General features: G+C 40.0%; 1 protein-coding gene across 19 annotated transcripts in view; it reads left to right on the top strand.

Annotated features, from left to right (window-relative positions):
* Nucleotides 1-19,546, top strand: part of Stk33 (serine/threonine kinase 33) — a 159,956-nt gene that overhangs the window by 127,464 nt on the left and 12,946 nt on the right. The window contains exon 13 of one of the 19 annotated variants that reach the window (XM_011241653.3): nucleotides 8,497-8,680. The exons of the other annotated variants lie outside the window; for them this stretch is intronic. Coding sequence (XP_011239955.1) covers nucleotides 8,497-8,550 — 54 coding nt within the window. The 3' untranslated portion in view covers nucleotides 8,551-8,680. Of the gene's footprint in view, nucleotides 1-8,496; nucleotides 8,681-19,546 lie in introns of those variants that run through there. 19 annotated transcript variants of the gene reach the window in all.

Raw genomic sequence — 19,546 nt, 5'->3', positions numbered from 1 at the left:
AGGTTTGCCATGTTACCGGGATAGATCTGAACACAGTTTCATGTCTGTAGTATAGTCTTGTTAGCATTTTGATTCTAGGTTGTAGTCTATTAACCAGATATCCCAAAGGTTTGACCAAGCAACCCCTTCTCTGCTTTTTATATATGTCAGTATAAGGGTTTTTTTTTTTTTCAGTTTGGGTTTCTTTCCTTTGTCTTGTGTGCTAGCTCTTATTTAAACTCTGCATCCTGTGCTCAGCAGTCCAGATTTCTTCATTTGTTGTTGCCTTCCAGTTCCCTGTAGGCAGCAGATAGGCAGAGCACAAGGGTGAGCCACCCTTAGCCAAGATTCCTGCCCGAATCTTGCAGAAGACATCTGGGAGAGTAACCTGTTGACTGGGAAGTTCTGTGTCTACTGAATAGTAAAAGCCTGAATTAAAAGCTTAACATTGTGACTTAGATTGTGTGAAAGAACCACAATTTTACCATAATGTAAACATAACCTTATTGAATTCCCTTCTTCTCTCCTCTGATAACTAGTACATTGTCTAGCACAATGTGTATTTTATATTCTCTTTAAAAATAATATCCTAAGCCAATGTTTACTTTTTTTGTTGAACATAGTTTGAAGATTTTCTGTTGGCTGACATGGCAGCATGCACATATTCATAGTTACATATATACACATACATAACACACTATGTGTGCATGTTTGGGTATTGCATATGCACATGCATCTATATGTACACACATATAAGTATATGCACAGCACATATTTTGTAGTGCTGGGCTATGTCTGTATTTATCAACCAATGTGACATAAAATTTCCTCGTGGCTCAAATGCACTTGCTGTCTTTTACCACTGCTCTCCATTTTCCTTCTCTATCCCGGACATCCTGCAAATCCCTGTTTAACGTGATCTGCTCTGGTCTTAGATACTTCATGTAAGGGAGACAAGGATTATAATGTGAGTTTTGTCCTGCAATGCTAGGAATTTCAGTAGTCACACACCTGAGAAGAGAGCATTTCATTTTAGCAAGAATAGCTTACAACATCAATGAACAGGTTGGGCCACAGGAGCAGCGCCTCCCAGGATGGACTTAGAAAGCTTCCTGGCTGCCGGGCTTCTGCGGCTGTTCCTGCAATGCAGGCAGCATTTTGCCTGCAGTGTCTTCTAAGGAACTTTCCCTTGCTTAGGCTTGTCTGTGATATATGGGGAGGAACTTAATATTGGGGAATTTTTCTGAAGTTTTACACCTTTAAAAAGACATATTTCTCATACATATTGTTTCACTGGTTTTTACAACTGAATATACCCTTTTCCTAATTGTGTTAAACTTTATGCTAAAAATTACTTATAGTCTTTCAAATTTTTATTAACATTTAAAAGCAGAGTGTGAAAATCCTGAACAAAGTGGAAGAATTCCCAAGCATAGGATCAAGATTGTCACTTCTGTGTTCACAGAACTGAAAAGCACAAAAAGCAAACCAAAAACCAAAAACCAAAAACCAAAAACCAAAGCCAAACCTTTCAGCTGTAGGGTAATGTAAGTGGTCTACCACTGTTCTTCTCTCTCAAGGGGACATGCTGCACACACACACCCCAAAGTCTTCAGGATCCAAGGCTTCTCCAGAGAGAAGAGAGAACCAGGAAACCAGCCACTCCCAGACATTCTGAAACACTGCAGGGGTGCCCCCTCCATTCTCAGTTCATGAGGAGCTTAGAGAAAAAGGGGCAGCCAGAGAGAAACTAGCAAGGAGGCAAGTCCACTGCAGAGACCAATACACCATGGACACGGAAGTTTATTATGCCTGCCGCTGGGGTGCTGTTAGTCACCCCAAAAGCAAACTCATCAAGGGAGTAGCAAGGCTACCACAATGGCAAGAAAAGCACTTTGTGCCCAGCTGGATTAGTGGCAGTTGCCTACCCAGCAGCTCAGCCTAACTACAGGGCATAACCAATTGTCTCACTAGAAAGTGGAATAAAGCCAGTTACCACAATTGAATTCAAAACAAAGGCAGCAGCCTAGCTATCTAGAGATCTTGGCTGGCCAGTGATTTTTGCCAGCAGGAGTAGCTACCATCGTAATATAGAGTAAAGGCCGTTGTTTCCAAAGTGTCCACAGAAGCCAAGATAGCTGCTTTTGCAAATAAGAAAGCCCAATGACAGAGCATAGGATTACAAAGACAGATAGTGACATGCCTTTAATCCCAGTACTTGGGAAGCAGAGGCAGGTGGGTCTCTGAGTTTGAGGCCAGCCTGGGTACAGAATGAGTTCTAGGACAGTCAGGGCATCATAAGAAACCCTGTCTCACAACTAAAAAACAAACCAAAACAAGAACAAAACAAAACAAACAAACAAACAAAAAACCCTAAAAGAACAAAACAAACAAAAAAACCAAAGACTGTAGATTATCACAACTTCCAATAAAACCATAATAATAGACACAAAAGAAAGGAAGAACTGTGCCATATCAGGAAAGAGAATTCACAATAATCCTCTTAAAAATCCACTGAATCCCAAGAATATATATATGCATAAAGATTAAGTGAAATTTGAAAACAATGCATGGACAGTTTTGCAAAAGAAAGGAGAGACAGCAGGGAATAAGAGGGAACCAGCTGAGGGAGGGAGAGGATTTAAACAATGGAGTAATAAATAATGAATGAAGAAAAAATGTAATAGAAGCTTAAGATGAAGTGGCCACTTCCTATAGCCAGGAGGAACTTCTAGTGTTGGTAGGGGGACATCAACCCACATACAAAACCTTTAACACCAAATTTGTTCTTCCTACAAGATGTGCAAGGATAAAGATGAAGCAGAGATTGAGGGGGTGGCCAACTAATGACTGGCCCAACTTGAGACCCATCCCATGGGATAGAGCCAACCCCTGACACTATTCATGTTCTGCTATGCTTGTAGACAGAAACCTAGCATAGCTAGCCTCTGAGAGGCTTCATCCAGTAGCTGATGGAAACAGATGCAGTCAAACATTGGATTGAGCTCAGAGAGTCTTGTGGAAGAGTGGGAGAAAAGATTGATGGAGTCAGAGCGGTCAAGGATATCACAAGAAGACCTACAGAGTCAACTAACCTGGGCTCACAAAGTATGAACCACCAACCAAAGAGCATACATGGGCTGGAACTACCAACCAAAGAGTATAATGGGCATACATACATTATGTAGCAGATGTGCAGCTTGGTCTCCATGTGGGTCTCCTAATAATTTGAGCAGGGTCTGTCTCTGACTTTGATGTCTCCCTTTGGATCCCTTTCCCCTAGCCGGGCTGCCTTGTCTGGCCTTATCTAGTCCTTCTGTGATTTGATGTGCCAGGTTGAAACCCATGGGGAGCCTTCCTTCTCAGAGAAGGGGAGCGACGAATTGGGGCAGGTGTGTGTGTGGGGGGGGGGTGGGATTGGGAGGAGAGGATGGAGAGGGGCTGCGATGGGGATGCAAAGTGAATAAATCAATGAACAAAAAGATGAGGAGCAGTGAGGTTAAAGACAGAACATTTGAAATTATCAGTCTAATATCAAAGAGAAGGGGCAGGTTATAAAGAGAACTTACAGGAACTGTGGGCCACCACCAAGAGACCTAATCTATGTGTAATGGGAATTAAAGAAAGTGAAATGGGCTAAATAGAGCCAGAAAGCATATTTAATAAGTATAGGATGAGACAGGTTTGATGGTTGCACATCCTAACTCAGCACTCACGAGGCAGAGACAGATGATCTCTGTGAGTACAAAGCCAGCCTGGTCTATATTATTATGCTTTAACCCAGCTAGGTCTACGTAGTGAGACTCTATCTCAAAGATAAATAGATACAGTATTAAGAAAAAAATTTCCCTAATCTGGGGGAAAAGCCAACATCCAGTCAAAGGAAGTTCACATATCTGAACTCAAATAGACCCCAAAGAGGAGCTTCCCATGTCACACAAGAAGACACTACCAAAAATCATAACAAACAAACCCTCAAGGCTTCTCCTTTAATAGACTACTGTCACCAGTGGGGCCCACCTCTTAAAGGCTCAGTACCTGCCTAGAACAGCATCACCACCCAGGGACCAAGTAAGTGCCCGAACAAGTAAGCCTGCAGGGAATATTTCAGACAAAGCCATTACAGATGGGTTTGGCAAGCCCCATCATAACCATAGAATACCAAACTAAAATAAATATAATATAAAATTAAGAAAGAACTGTAGTATAGTGCTACAGAAAAATCACTCAACTGCAAAAGAATTAGCTGATAGAGGAAGAAAAATGCAGGCTATAAAGATGTAGAGATCTAAAAGTAAAATAGCAGAAGTTTCTCCTACCAAGTTACCTTGAATGTAAGTAAATTGAGATTTCTAACAAAAAGCCTATGGCAGATTGAAGTAACACACACACACACACACACACACACACACACAGGATCCAAATATGCTCAAGAGACTTGCTTCACTAGTAGGAACCCACAGAAATTGCAACTTAATGGCCAGAAATATAGGAAACAAAAGAACAGGAATAGCTACAGTTCTGTCAGATAAAATAGACTGCAAGTCAAACTGGTAAAAAGGAAAAAGGTAATACACAGTGATAAATCAACACAACATGTTCTAGTCATTGTAAGTGGATATGCACTCCACAAAACTTGGAGTATGGGCATCAGTAGACCAAAAGGGAGAGAGACACGGTGGTACAGTAATGGTAGGAGATTTTAAAGCTCCACTTTTATCAATGAGCAGATGATCCAGAGAAAATAACAATCAAGAAATATGGTCTACTCTAGATCATATAGACTTAGTAGTCTTTACACAACAAACCACCAAATAGACAAAGAATACACATTCTTCCCAACTTCACAAGGAAAGGGACTAGATTAGACTTTAGGGGGAAAAAAGTCTTAGTAAATCCAAAATATCAACATTATACCAGCATCTTGTCCAACAATAACAAAAATAAAATTAAACTAAAAATCAAAACCAGCAGCAGGTACTCTGGACCATTTCCTAAATAGAACACCAGTGGCTCAGGCTCTAAGATCAGCAAGGGACCTCATGAAACTGAAAAGCTTCTGTAAAGCAAAGAACATATTTACTTGTCAATAGGACAAACCAGCAACCTACAGATTGGGAAAAACTTAAATAACCCCACATCTGATAGAGGGCTACTACCCAAAATATATAAAGAACTCAAGAAGCTAACCTCCAAAGAAACAAACAACTCGAAAAAAAAAAAAAGGATTATAGAGCTAAATAGAACTCACAACAGAGGAATCTCGAATGGTTGAGAAGCACTTCAAGAAATATTCAAAGTCCCTAGTTGTCAGGGAAATGCAAACCAAAACAACCCAGAGATTCCACTGAGATCTACCTGAAGATCCAGTTATACCACTCTTGGGCATGTACCCAAAAGATGCCCCAACATACCACAGGGACACAAGCTCCACTATGTTCATAGTGGCCTTATTTGTGATAGCAAGAAACTGGAAACAATCCAGATGTCCCACAAACGAGAATGCATACAGTAAATGTGGTCCATTTACACAATGGAATACTGTTCAGCTATTAAGAACAAGGACATCATGTGTTTTACAGGCAAATGTGTGGAATTAGAAAATATCATCCTGAGTGAGGTAACCCAGACCCAAAGGTCATGCATGATAAGTGGATATTAGCCCTAAAAGTACAGAATACCTAGAATACAATCCACAGAACTCAAGAAGGATAACAAGCTGAAGGGCCCAAGTAAGGATGTTCCCACTTGGGAGGAAGAAGAAAGCAATGATGGGAGAAGGGAAGTAGGGACTTGGGTGAGAGGGGAGGGGAAGGGGAAATGGAGACAATGATCAGATACTGGGGGGCAGGGAGAAACAGGAGAGAAGCCCCGAGGGCCAGCAGAATGAATAGAAATATGCAACCTTGAGGTTGGGAGGTGGAGGGACCCTCTTGAAAGTACCAGAGACCTGGGAGGTGAGAGATTATCAGGACTCAAAGGGAGGTGCCTTAGATGAAATGCCCACAGTGGGGTGAGGGACCTTGTTGAGATAGATAGATAGATAGATAGATAGATAGATAGATAGATAGATAGATAGATAGATACTTAGATGAAGATATATCTTCTTTTAATCTTTCAATACTTTCAACTCTGATATCTATTAGTCCATCTCCAGTTGAAAGGCAGGACATCAAGTGGAGGGATGGGGTTGCCATCCCACAGTCAAAAATTCTGATCCAGAATTGTTCCTGTCTAAAAGAACTGCAGGGACAAAAATAGAGAAGAGATTGAGGGAAAAGGAGGTCCAGTGACAGGCCCAACCTGGGATCCATCTCAAGGGGAGGCTCCAAGGCCTGACACTATTACTGAAGCTACTGTGTGCTTATAAACAGGAGCCTATCATGGCTGTCCTCTGAGAGGCCCAATAAGCAGCTGACTGAGACAGATGCAGATACTTACACTCAACCAACAATCTGAAGTCAGGGACCCCTGTGGTTGAACTAGGGAAAAGCTGGAAGAAGTTGAGGAGGAAGGCAAGCCCATAGGAAGAGCAGCAGTCTCAACTAACCCAGATCCTTGAACCATCAACCAGGCAGCATACATGAGTTGGTCCCAGGCCCCAACTCCCCACCTCCTCCACCCCTGACACATATACAGCAGAGGACTACCTGGTCTGGCCTTAGTAGGAAAAGTAGTGTCTCTAACCCTCTAGAGACTTGAGGCCCCAGGGAGTGGGGAGGTCTTGTGGAGGAGGGGGTATGACATCCTCTTGGAGACAGGAGGAAGGAGGAATGGGATGAGGAACTGTGGGAGGGGGGACTGTAAAAAAATAAAGTAATAAAAAATCATAACCCTCCCCCAAAAGAAAGAAACTCACAAAATACATTTAGCACCAGCCTCTCCACTGCAGAAATGAAGGCAAAAAGTCTAGAGATGGCACAGTGGTTAAGTACACTTGCTATTCTTAAAGAGGATCCAGGTTTGGTTTCTAGCACCTATAGGGTGGCTCACAACTACCTGTACCTGGAGATCCAACATACTCTTCTGGCACTAGGCACAAATATAGCACACATATAGACATGCAGGCAAAAGACACATATGCATAAAATGAATCTTAAAAACAAACAAAAAACACAAACAAACAAAACAAAACAGGCTAGTTTTTTAAGGAACAGATTCTCTGAGGACTTGCAATTTGCATACTGGCTCAGGGGAAGTTCTTCCTGTTGAGTTAGGACACCATTTTGAGTTCTTGTCTGAACTTACTGCTTTGGGAATCAAAGGTTTCTATATTTTCCCTATCTCCAGTTTATAGTCATAAACTGATCCAGTGAGTGATGGCCTAGAGATCTAGTATGGCTAAGGGAGAGATTCTTGGATTCAGAATCGTTAAGAGCATTTTGTAGTGGGAACCTAGATCCCTCGCTATCTAGGGCCATTTATTTGGGAATTTGATTAAGGAAGCTGGAGCAGGCTCAGAACAAACCATTACAAGTTATTATATGTGATAAACAAGTTTCAGAACACCAGGTGGAAGATGAGGGTTCCATATGGGACCCACCACTGTCCCCATTCAATGTGTGTAGTTAAAACCCAATAGACCCTTTTCATCCCTGAGCAGCCTTAGGAATGTACAGAGAAAATAAAAGGGAACTACTACTGATGGAACTCTCAGCCAGGACAGATGAGTGTAGAATGTCTCAACCAAAGAAGAAAAAGACAAATGGAACTAAGCCTATTGGTACCGTCCAAAGAGCATATAACCCAAGAATTTAGAAAGGTCCACTTAGCACAGACAGAATGTTCATGTCACCCATATACTTGGCCTCATTGCTAGCAAGGGGACCTATGGTTGTTTTTTATTTTCTTTGGGGGTAGGGGTTGTACTTTTTGTAACCATTAAGACTTTTGTGCCAGCCAGGTGTGGTGGTGCATGCCTTTAATCCCAGCACTCGGGAGGCAGAGGCAGGCAGATTTCTGAGTTCGAGGCCAGCCTGGTCTACAGAGTGAGTTCCAGGACAGCCAGAGCTATACAGAGAAACCCTGTCTTGAAAAACAAAAACAAAAACAAAAAAAAAGGACTTTTGTGCCTTACCTTACCTTACCTTACCTGATTACTTTGAATATTTATATCTAATGTTTTCTCTTATTTTTCCTTTTCACTATTTTCTTAATACTCTTCTATCCTTAAATTCTTTCCCTTCCCTCCTTTAAAAACACTTGAATTGGATTGCTTCCTCTTTTCTTCTTTTCCCTTTGTTGTTTCATTTTCTATTTCTACTTTTTCTACTTTTTCATTTTTACATCTTTAAGTGGATTTTCTCTCTTCTCCTTATCCACCTTTTATTTTTTCTTCCTTTATTCTTCTTCCCCCCCTTTATTAGCCAGCAGCTTTTAGTGTATTCTTTATTATCTTTGCCCCCTCTTATTTGTTATTATTGGTGTTGTGGATAATTATTTTTAAATGATGATTACATTTTCAATTTGCTAATATATCATGACTGTCACCAAAGTTTTTGTGCTTCTTTCTAAAAGGCACTGCTGATTGAGATTATTATCTTGAGCATTTTAAGGGGAGTTTGTTGCTGAACTTCAAGCCCAGGTATGACAAATCCCAACCCAACTATGATTTAATTCCATCTGAACTGTGGCAAATACTCCAATACAAAGATTACAGTAGATTAAAGCTCTCAGACAATGACTTAAGCCCAGGTATGCAAATCTCAATATCAAAATATAGTAAATATAAAAAGCAAGGCAACATGGCCCTCCCCTGCTCCACAATGTTGATTATCCATAGTAACTGAATCTAATGATACTTACATGGATACACTACTGCAAAAAGAATTTATAACACAAACTTAAAAATCAACAAACTCAGGGAAAATATGATGGGAGTGGGGAGATGGCTAGAAGGATAGTTCAATTGATAATGTGTTTGCAAAGTGCTAAACATGCAAGCACAAGATTTCCAGTTCAATCCCTAAAACCCAAATTAGAAAGAAAGAAAGAAAGAAAGAAAGAAAGAAAGAAAGAAGGAAGGAAGGAAGGAAGGAAGGAAGGAAGGAAGGAAGGAAGGAAGAAAGAAAGAAAGAAAGAAAGAAAGAAAGAAAGAAAGAAAGAAAGAAAGAAAGAAAGAAAGGAAGGAAAAGAAAGGAAAGAAGAAAGAAGAAAAATCTAGCCAGTCATGCAGGCCTGGTGCTTTTTGTTATCCCAGCATCAGGAATGACCAATAGATGGTTCCCTGGTACTCACTGTTCAGCCAACCAGCCTAGAATAACACCCAAGGTTGTTCTTTGAATTCACATGTATGTTTACACAGAGAAAATATGAATAGACAGCTAAATAAAATAAGACAATTTATTATATGAAAGAAAAATTCAATAAAGAGAGGTTCTGGAAAAGTCAAGAAGAAATCTTGGAAATGAAAAGCTTAATAAATCAAATAAAAGGCTGAGTTAAAAGCTTCACCAATGACTGGATCAATGGGAAGAAGGCTTGAAGCAAGATTTATGGCTTAGAACATTCAGACAGTATTACAAGAAAAATAAATTATAAACAGAACATGAAAGAACTTTGGGATAAGATTAAAAGACACACTTAGGAATCTTGGCATAGACTCAGATATAGACATACAGAATAATGACATAGAAAAATCTATTCAGTGAAATGATCACATATAATCTCCCAAGTTGAGGGCAACATATGAATATTCAGACACAGAAAGCATTAAGACTAAATGGACATGACCAGGAAAAGAACTTCCTCATGCCATATTATACCTAGAATGCCAAGAGTACAAAGAGGTGAGAACTGCAAGGTTGCTTATAAAGGTAAACATGTTGGAATAACAGCAAATATTTGAGAAGAAACTCTAAAGGTCAGTAAGATATAGCATAATTTATTTCAAGTTCTACAAAATATTAACTCAACCTGTTTTATTATATCTGGAGAAATTATCCTTCAGGATGCAAAAGAAAATAAGTACCTTCTAGGCATGAACTGGAATCTAAAAGTTATTCATGACCACTGAGTCAGAATTGGAGAAGATATTTGTGAGATCTTACACATAGAAGATGAAGATAAATACATTATGCGAACATGGTCAATAATGAATTTCATTAGAGTAATAGGTAAGCAAATGAGAAGAATTAGGAAAGAATAGAACATTAGGAGAACAAAAAATGCCAAGAACTAGTAAATACTTTCCAATAATAACCCAAAATGTACTTAATTATCCAATTAAAAGACAAGGAGTATCAGATTAGATTTTAAAAAATGAAACCCAACATTTTGCTGTCTGCAAGAAACCCATCTTGTGGGACATTTCATGTATTGGCTGAAAGTTAAAGAAGAGAAAATAATGTTCCAAGCAAATCAAAGCAAACAGAAATAGCTATACAAATACATTAAAAGAACTATGTCAGGCCAAAACCAGTCCAAAGAGGCAAATAAAGCCATTACACATTGGCCAAGGAAGCAATCTACTAAAGAGAACATGATGAGTGTAAGTGTATATGCACCAAATATCTATGCAGCAAATTTTATAAAACAAATACAGTTGGACCTAAAGAGAGAGATAGACTCTTATATAACAAAAGTATAATACTCATTACTCATTTTCACCAGTATATTGGTTTGCGGGGCATGAAGACTGAGGGAAACTAGGAAAGGAGATGACATTTGAAATGTAAATAAAGAAAATATCTAATAATAAAAAACAAAGAAACCTTAAAAGAAAAATCAAAGCTGAAAGACTGATATCAGAGCTAACCTACATTATAGATCTAATGGACTTGCTAGACATCAACAACATATATAGTCTAATGGCTGCAGAGTACACATTCTTTTTTTTTTTTTCATGGCCTGCTAGGTTTTTTTTATTAGATATTTTCTTTATTTACATTTCAAATGCTATCCCAAAAGTTCCCTATACCCTCCCCCCGCCCTGCTCCCCTACCCACCCACTCCCACTTCTTGGCCCTGGCATTCCCCTGTACTGGGGCACGTAACGTTTGCAAAACCGAGGACCTCTCTTCCCAATGATGGCTGACTAGGCCATCTTCTGCTACATATGCAGCTAGAGACACGAGCTCTGGGGGTACTGATAAGTTCATATTGTTGTTCCACCTATAGGGTTGCAGACCCCTTCAGCTCCTTGGGTACTTTTTCTAGCTCCTCCATTGGGGGCCCTGTGTTCCATCCAATAGATAACTATGAGCATCCACTTCTGTATTTGCCAGGCACTGGCATAGCCTCACTCGAGACAGCTTTATCATGGTCCTTTCAGCAAAATCTTGCTGGCATATGCAATAGTGTCCGGGTTTGGTGGCTGATTATGGGATGGATCGCCGGGTGGGGTAGTCTCTGGCTGGTCCATCCTTTCGTCTTAGCTCCAAACTTTGTCTCTGTAACTCCTTCCATGGGTGTTTTGTTCCATATTCTAAGGAAGAATGAAGTATCCACATTTTGGCTTTGTTCTTGATTTTCTTGTGTTTTGCAAATTATATCTTGAGTATTCTAAGTTTCTGGGCTAATATCCACTTATCAGTGAGTGCATATCAAGTGATTTCTTTTGTGATTGAGTAACCTCACTAAGGATGATATCCTACAGATACATCCATTTGCCCAAGAATTTAATAAATTCAGTTTTTAATAGCTGAGTAGTACTCCATTGTGTAAATGTACCACATTTTCTGTATCCATTCCTCTGTTGAGGGACATCTGGGTTCTTTCCAGCTTCTGGCTATTATAAATAAGGCTGCTATGAACATAGGGGAGCATGTGTCCTTCTTACCGGTTGGAACATCTTCTGGATATATGCCCAGGAGAGGTATTGCTGGATCTTCTGGTAGTACTATGTCCAATTTTCTGAGAACCTCCAGACTGATTTCCAGAGTGGCTGTACAAGCTTGCAATCCCACCAGCAATGGAGGAGTGTTCCACATTCTTTTTAGAAGCTCATGGAACTGTCAGCATGCAGATTATATTGTAGAAAATAAATAAGTTTGAACAAATGCAAACAAACTAAAGTAATTTATTGTTATCAGTAACTTATTTGATCACAATTGAATGAAACTAGAAACTAATGGTTATAGCAATTGCAGGAATTATACAAACATATGAAGACTAAACAATATACATTGGAATGACAATTGAGCTAATGAAGAACTCAAAGGAAAAAATGAAAAATTTCTAGAATTAAGTGAAAACAGGAACACAACACACCAGCATCTGTACAAATCAAGACAGTTCTAAAAGGGATGTTTATAGATATGAGTGGCTACATTTTTAAAAATCTGAGAGGTAACAAATAAGTAATGTAATGATGTATCCAAAGGCCTTGGAAAAATAAAAGCAAGCCAAAGCCAAATTTAGTAGAAGAAAATAATTGATAAAGATTAGCTCAGAAGCTAATAGGCTGGAAACTAATAGGCCAGCACAAAGAACCAGTAAACAAAGAGAAACACAGGACAAACCCTTAGCCAAACTTATCAAAAAAGAAGGCCTGAGTTAATAAAATTAGGATGGAAGAGGAGTTAACTCCACAGACAGTGGGGCTGGAAAGGTCACTCAGTGGTTGAAAGCACTCGCTGTTCTCCTGGACGACCAGAGCTCAAAGAACACTTGATGTTCTTCTGATTGGCAAGGGCAGAGTTCAATTCTCTGCATGACATGATGGCTCACAATGCTCTATAACTTCAGTTCCAGGATATCAGATGCCATATTCTAGCTTTCATAGATACAAGGCATGAACATGGTGCACAAATATACATGCAAGCAAACCTTCCATACACATAAAAAATGTTTAATGAAAAAAATCACTGAAACCCAAATGTCTGCTAAAAATTATTTTTAAAACGTATATTCCAATCAGTTGAAAAACCTAGATAAATTGAACAATTTTCTAGGAAAATATGATTCTCCAAGATCAAACCAAAAAAAGACATATAACCCTATAGATCAGGAACTAACAATGGAGCTGAAGTAATAAAGTCCTCCATCAACCAGAAGCCCTGAACCAGTTCTTTAGAAAACAATTAACATCAATATTCTTCACGCTATTTCATAAAACAGGAAGGCAAAGAATGTTAGAAGAGTCATTATATGGAGGAAATATTACTCTCATATCAAAACTGTATAAGGATGTAAGAAAAACAATGGCAATGATGAAAACTATAGGCCAGTATCCATGATGAATATAGATTAAAAATATTCAATAAAATTCTCATTAGCCAGATTTAACCATATGTTAAAAGGATCATAGCTGTGGTAGAGTTGGTCTCATTCTAGAGGTATAAGGGTTGTTCAACATGTACAAATCAACAAATACAATATGGCACATGAACAGAGTGGAGAATCACATAATAATCCCAATAGATTTTTTAAAAAGTCTTTGATAAAATTCAACATCCTTTCATGGTGAAATCTTAGAAAAGCTAGGACTAGAAAGATTATACATCAATGAAATAAAGACCCTATATGATAGATGTATATAGTCAACATTCTACTGCATGGAGAAAAACAAACCATTCATATGAAGTCAAGAGTAAAACTCTAGTGTTGATTTTTACCACCCTTGTTCAATATAACATTTACAACCTTAGCCAGAGCAATTAGGCACAACAATAAAAGGGATATAAATAGGAAAGATAAGATTCAAATTATCTCTATTTGCAGTTGCTATACTCCTGCACCAAAAGATCCTAAAGGACTTAGTTTTAATAATTTCAGCAAAGTAACAAGATATAAAATTCAGCATATAAAATCAGTAGCTTTGCTGTACACCATAACAAACATTTCAAAAGGAAGTAGAGATACCATCCTGCCCACAATAGCCTGAATCTATAATACCTAGGAACCTATCCAAGGAGGCAAAAGACTTCTACAATGAAAAGTATGCAACACTGAGAAAGAAACCAAAGACACTAAAGATATGTTTCATCTTCATGTATTGGAAAAATTAATATTGTTAAATGACTTCAGGGTTGAAATCAATCTCTGATCTCAGTGCAGTCCCCAACAACATCCCAGTAACATTCTCTACAGAACTAAATGCAGTCCTAAAATTCTCATGGAAGCCCAAAAGGTAGAATAGCTAAAGGAATCCTAAACAGAAAGAGCAGTGTTAGAATTACAGTACCTGGTTCTAAGTATCCTACAAAGCCATGCAGAATGAAACAGCACATTCTCAGCACAGAAATAGGCACATAGACAAATTCAGTGGGTAAAGGTTTCAGACAAAAACCCCATACAGGTACAGCTAAGGGAAACGTGTAAAGACACAGCACAAGTGGAGCTAGGAATGTCGCTCAGTAGAGTGCCTTCCTGGAACACATGGAGCCCAGTTTTCCTTCCCCAGTAATACGTAACATGGTACATTAACATGGTAGCTTACATCTATGATTCTCAGTATTAGTTCAAGTCCATCCTCGGCTTCAGAGGGGGTTTGGAGCTAGCCTGAGATATGTGAAACACTGTTTTGAAAGACAGGCATAGGCAAGGACACAGTAGGCATGTCCACAGCACTAGTCACAAATGGCAAGTCAAGTCCAGAGTCAGTGCTGGTGGCTACCTTTGAGTGATTGAATAGAGAAAATCTGGTATAAGATATATACAAGAGCCAGGTAGTAGAGGTGCACACCTTTAATCCTAGCATTTTGGAGGCAGAAGCAGGCAGATCTCTGTGAGTTCAAGGCTAGCCTGTTCTACAGAGCAGGTTCAAGGACAGCCAGAGCTACACAGAAAAACCCCACCTAGTAAACAAAACAAAACAAACAAACAAACAACAAAAATAAGAAAAAAAGGAGGAGGAGGAGGAAGAGGAGGAGAAGGAGAAAAGCTATACACAATAGAGTAGTATTCAGGCATAAAGAATGAAATCTTAAGATTCTCAGAAATGTAGACTGAACAAGATGATCAGGTGAAATAAGAAAACTTAAAAAGACACATTAAAACTTTTTTATGTATATAAAATTTACAGGAACAGTGATGTAAAAGAAAAAAAGTGTACTATTAAGAAAGAAAAGGTCCCCCCTGGCAACAGGCAAAGAGACACCTTGTTGTAGGTGATGTTGTTATACCGGTCAGGGGCAGAGAAGATGACAGTCCTTTGTTCATTCTAGTTTGGTGGTCACGTAAAAATCAATCTAGGCAGCACAGCACAGGAGGAAGAAGACAGACAGAGACCTGTATTTCACCATGCACACAGTGCTGGCTAGGAAAGGCACCCACAGACCTGCCCTCTGCCCGATGGCACAGGCAGGCCACAGATGCACAGAACCCTGCCTACTACCATGCAGAGACCTGCAGACTGACATGCCACCCACAGACCTGCCCTTCTGAGGACAGCATAGGCAGGCTGTAGGTACCCACTGGTTACCACACCCTCCAGCATGGATGGAGGATGTCACCTAAAACCCACCAGCCATGTGACCAGCCTACAACAGGAGCCACCACAATGTGCAAATACATGGTAGACAAATATGGGAAAGAGAGTGGAGAAGCTTTAGCATTATGAAGAGAAATGGAACTTGAGAGTCAAGGGGGAAGAGGAGTAGCCTGCAGTGAGTGGCCAGCTCCACCACTTGGGGCCATGGTGAGGTTCCAGCCCAAGCTGCCACTGAGGGCCAAGTCTGGGTCCATGGTTATGTAACGGTTCATGTCCATGCCAGAGGCTCATATCACCACTAGAGAACATGGGACATCTCTTGTCAGGGCGGCCACTGGGATCACATGGATGTCCAGGGCTGTGCAGAACTGGGCCCTTCCCCTCGCTGACTGAGGTGCTCTGGAGAGCTAACCCCACCTCTTACTCCCAGCAGCAATTGTGGAGCTGGCCCTGGTGGCTGGGGTATGAGTGAGCCAGCCCAGAGGGTATGAGTGTGGGAGAATTGACTTTGGCAGTTGGGAAATCTGCCAACAGGGTCAAGACCATAGGAGACTGAGCCCTGCCCCTCACCAGCTGCATGCATCATGCAACATTCTGGGAGAGTGGGCCTTGCACCTTATTTGGCCGACAGCACAGTGGAACTGACCCTGATGACAGGGGTGAGGGCCGGGGGGGGGGGGGTCAGGAGGAGGACTGGTGAGCCAGCCCTAAGGACAGGAGCATTAGAGAGCTGGTCCCTACCACACTCATCTGTTATGAAGTGGCCTAGGTACCATGGTGATGCCTTCTCCCTCTCCCCACTTGCTACCTGCAGTGGTTGGGTGAGGAAACAGGAGAGCAAGCCCTGCCCCCTCACTGGCTTTAGCAGTCAGAGAAAGGGCCTTCCATGGGTGAGTCAGCCCCAAGGGTGTGAGAGGGGGAGAGCTGGCCCAGCCGTCCGCCAGCTACAACACTTAGGGGAGTAAGCCCTTTGTCTTGACTGGGCGACAAAGTAAGCTGGCTCTGGAGATGTGGGTGCAGGTGAGCCTGCCTGAGGACATGAGAGCAGGAGACCTGACCTGCCTCCTGCCACTTAATGGTGACATTAGGTTGCCTAGCTGGAGCAGTACTGGAGAGTTTGCCCTGGTGGTTTGGATAAGGGAGAATCAACATGTTGACCAGCTCAGCTACTACCCAGGCCCAGATCCAGGGCTCTGAGTTAACCCACCCCCAAATCTCTATCATCTGTAAGTGTGTGAAAGGGCCAGTCTGGATTGTGAAAAGGCCAGTCCTGCTGATCTGAAGCTACAGAATCTCCATGACAGAGGGCAACAGCAGGATAATCAGGAAGACTTCCAGTAAGGATCTAGTATTGATAGGTATCACAGAAGCCAGAGACCTCAAACCAGACCAATGACTCATTGCAATGAACATTTGCAAGTAAAGATGTTTGGACAGAGCAATGAATATACTGTGGGATATAGTGCGACATAGTATAGCTTCCACAATGAGAAGGTTTTTCTGTGTGTGTGTGTGTGTGTGTGTGTGTGTGTGTGTGTGTGTGTGTGTGTATTTTGACTTTGCAAGAGTGAAGGGAAGATATGAGGGGGCAGGGAGATGAGAGGGATCGGGGTACATGACGTGAAACTCACCAAGAATCAATAAAAAGTTAGAAAGAATAAAAAAGAAAAAAGAAAAAGGGGATTAGAGGAATTGGGGAGGAAGGATAGGATAGGTTATTGGGTGGTGACTATGATCAAAGTATGTTATATATGATATACAAAATATCAAAATAAAATGCATTATTTTGTGCAATTAATATATAATTAATATATGGTCATGTATTAATTATATAGATTAATTGACTGAAGAAGTGCTTAAATTGAAAGTGACACAGTAAAGCTGAAGACTGTAAAAACAAACACAGAAGAAGCAATGATAAAACTTTAAGGTGACAGGTTAAGTACCACAAGTTGATCATTAGCCAGGGTGTCATAAATTGGCACATCACATAGTACATGATAAATATGTACAAAACAGTAAAATTCAAACATGATAACTAGAAACATCCATACAGGATTATGCAGTATCAATATTCTTAAAAGTGAGAATTTAAGTTTATTAAAAGTTTCTATGAATTTGACATTTTTATGGGAAAAGTTTTGCACATTAAGATTAGATTTTATCGACAATTTGGTTTAAGCAATTTGGTATATATATAATTTGTGCCAACAAGGCTAAGGAAATATACATATGATTTATGTTTATTAAATTATTTGAAAATTGGCTTTAGCTGAAAAGGAAGGCCCCAGTGTGTCTGCATTCCATTCTGTCATTGTTCCTCTTTAGGGAGTCTCAGAAGTCCCAAAATTCTGTTTCTCAGAAGCCAAGGTAGTCACACCTTTAAGATCCCGGCAAAGCAGAGAAAGTGAGAATTTGTTTAAAACCAGAGCAGCTGAACTAAGAGCCTTCCTCCTTCCCTAAGTAAAGATGCCCTTCCTCCACTCTCCTCGGGCACGGTGGGAAGATGCAGGACAGAGGAGGCCTCGTCCTGTACTACTTCAAATTCTTTTCAAATGGGTGGCATCTGACAAAGCCCTAATATATCATGTGTATATTCAATGATGAGAGACTTAATGAAAACAAACTATTTCTAATTCAAGTTGTGTATGTAAACTCTAATGAAAGTAAGAGCTAGGCCTTAAAGTCTCCTACATAAAGCATCTTAATATAATCTCCAACTCAGCACTGAAATAGCAAGAAAGTTGTCTTCTGAGTTAGTATTTCCTTTGAGTAAACCTAGAATCTTGACAGTGATTTTATTTTTACGGAAAATTTTTGATATAATATATTCTGATCATAGCTGTTCCCTCCCCAAACTCATCCCAGATCCTCCCTACCCACCCAACTCTACACCCTTTCTTTTTCTTTGAAAAACAAACAAGCACAGACAAAACCAAGCAAAAACCAAAGAAGAAACACAAAACACACACAAAATGCTCAAACCCACAAAAATGGAAATGAAAATAAACAAAAGACCAATAAGAAAAAAAATTGCCCAAACAGAGCAATCTGAGACAAAAGTCTTTAGAAATACCATTGAGTTCATTGTGGAGAGCAGTCAGTAATAATCCGTTTCTGGCATTGAGTGTTTCACTTGGTGGCTAGTGAGGTCTGGTTGGACACAGTCTCTCCCATTATTTTGTACCTGTTTCACATATATTAGGAAGTTTCTTTAGTAGGTTTACTATGGCCCCTCAAATGGTCCTAAGTGTTAGTCATTCCTCCCCTTATTCCCCCAGCCAACAAGGCCCCTTTTCATGTCTACTTCCTTTACGTGGTGGTAGTCTGGTGCAGCACTGTTCTCCTGTGTACATGTTGTTTTGTATATGTGGAGGACATGTTGTTGGCAATCCTCTAACTGCTGATACAGAGCCTTAATCAGCTGCAATAGCCTCAGCTTTCACTCCTGCAGCAGTGGGTGCTCATCTTCAGAAAGGACACTGGCACATCACTGTTTACTGCAGTGGCGTGACTGTCAACAGTTGGCCCTTAGCCATTCCTTATACGAGGCATCATTCTTTTATTATTCATAATCCCATAAAGCAACTGGAGAGGAACAAACCTCTGTAATTAAAATGTAGCTTCCCATACAGTGAAAAGACGGCTAGACTCTAGATGGAGCAGAGTTCCTTTGCAAACCTGAACTCTTGCTTCATAACAGGAAACCTCTTTGACGTTAAACTGTTGATTGGACACAATCTTGAATGAACTTGTTTAATGAAAATGAAAGTTGTTTTATGATTATTTTCTTTTGTTAGCTATCTTTTTGCATAGACTGAAAATATGGCCTCAAGGTTGTAGGAGGTGACATATGAAGTGGTTATTTTAAAAAAGCTAGGTTTCTTGGAAACTGAAAAATTATTGTGATGGATGATAGGTGTTCTCATGGAGTCTCTCCAAAGACAAAAGTGCTTCCACTTCATACTACCTAAGTTAAATCACTGAATCATACAGATATCTTGATGATGATTTCATGATGAAAAACATCATTTCTTTGACTTGTAGTTGAATAGCATAAAACATTTTCTTTCATGAAAAATTAAATTTTAGCCTCTTACATCCAAAAGAATCAGTTATAATGTAAAAGTTTTGTTCATTTTCATATTCTAGTATTGAAGCATTTCAGTAGGGCATATGTGTCTTACTGTCTAG

This window comes from Mus musculus, chromosome 7, assembly GCF_000001635.26.
Source record: "Mus musculus strain C57BL/6J chromosome 7, GRCm38.p6 C57BL/6J".
Taxonomy (NCBI): Eukaryota; Metazoa; Chordata; class Mammalia; order Rodentia; family Muridae; genus Mus; species Mus musculus.
The sequence above is the reverse complement of the archived record's forward strand: the minus strand, read 5'-3'. Positions and strand labels throughout refer to the sequence as shown.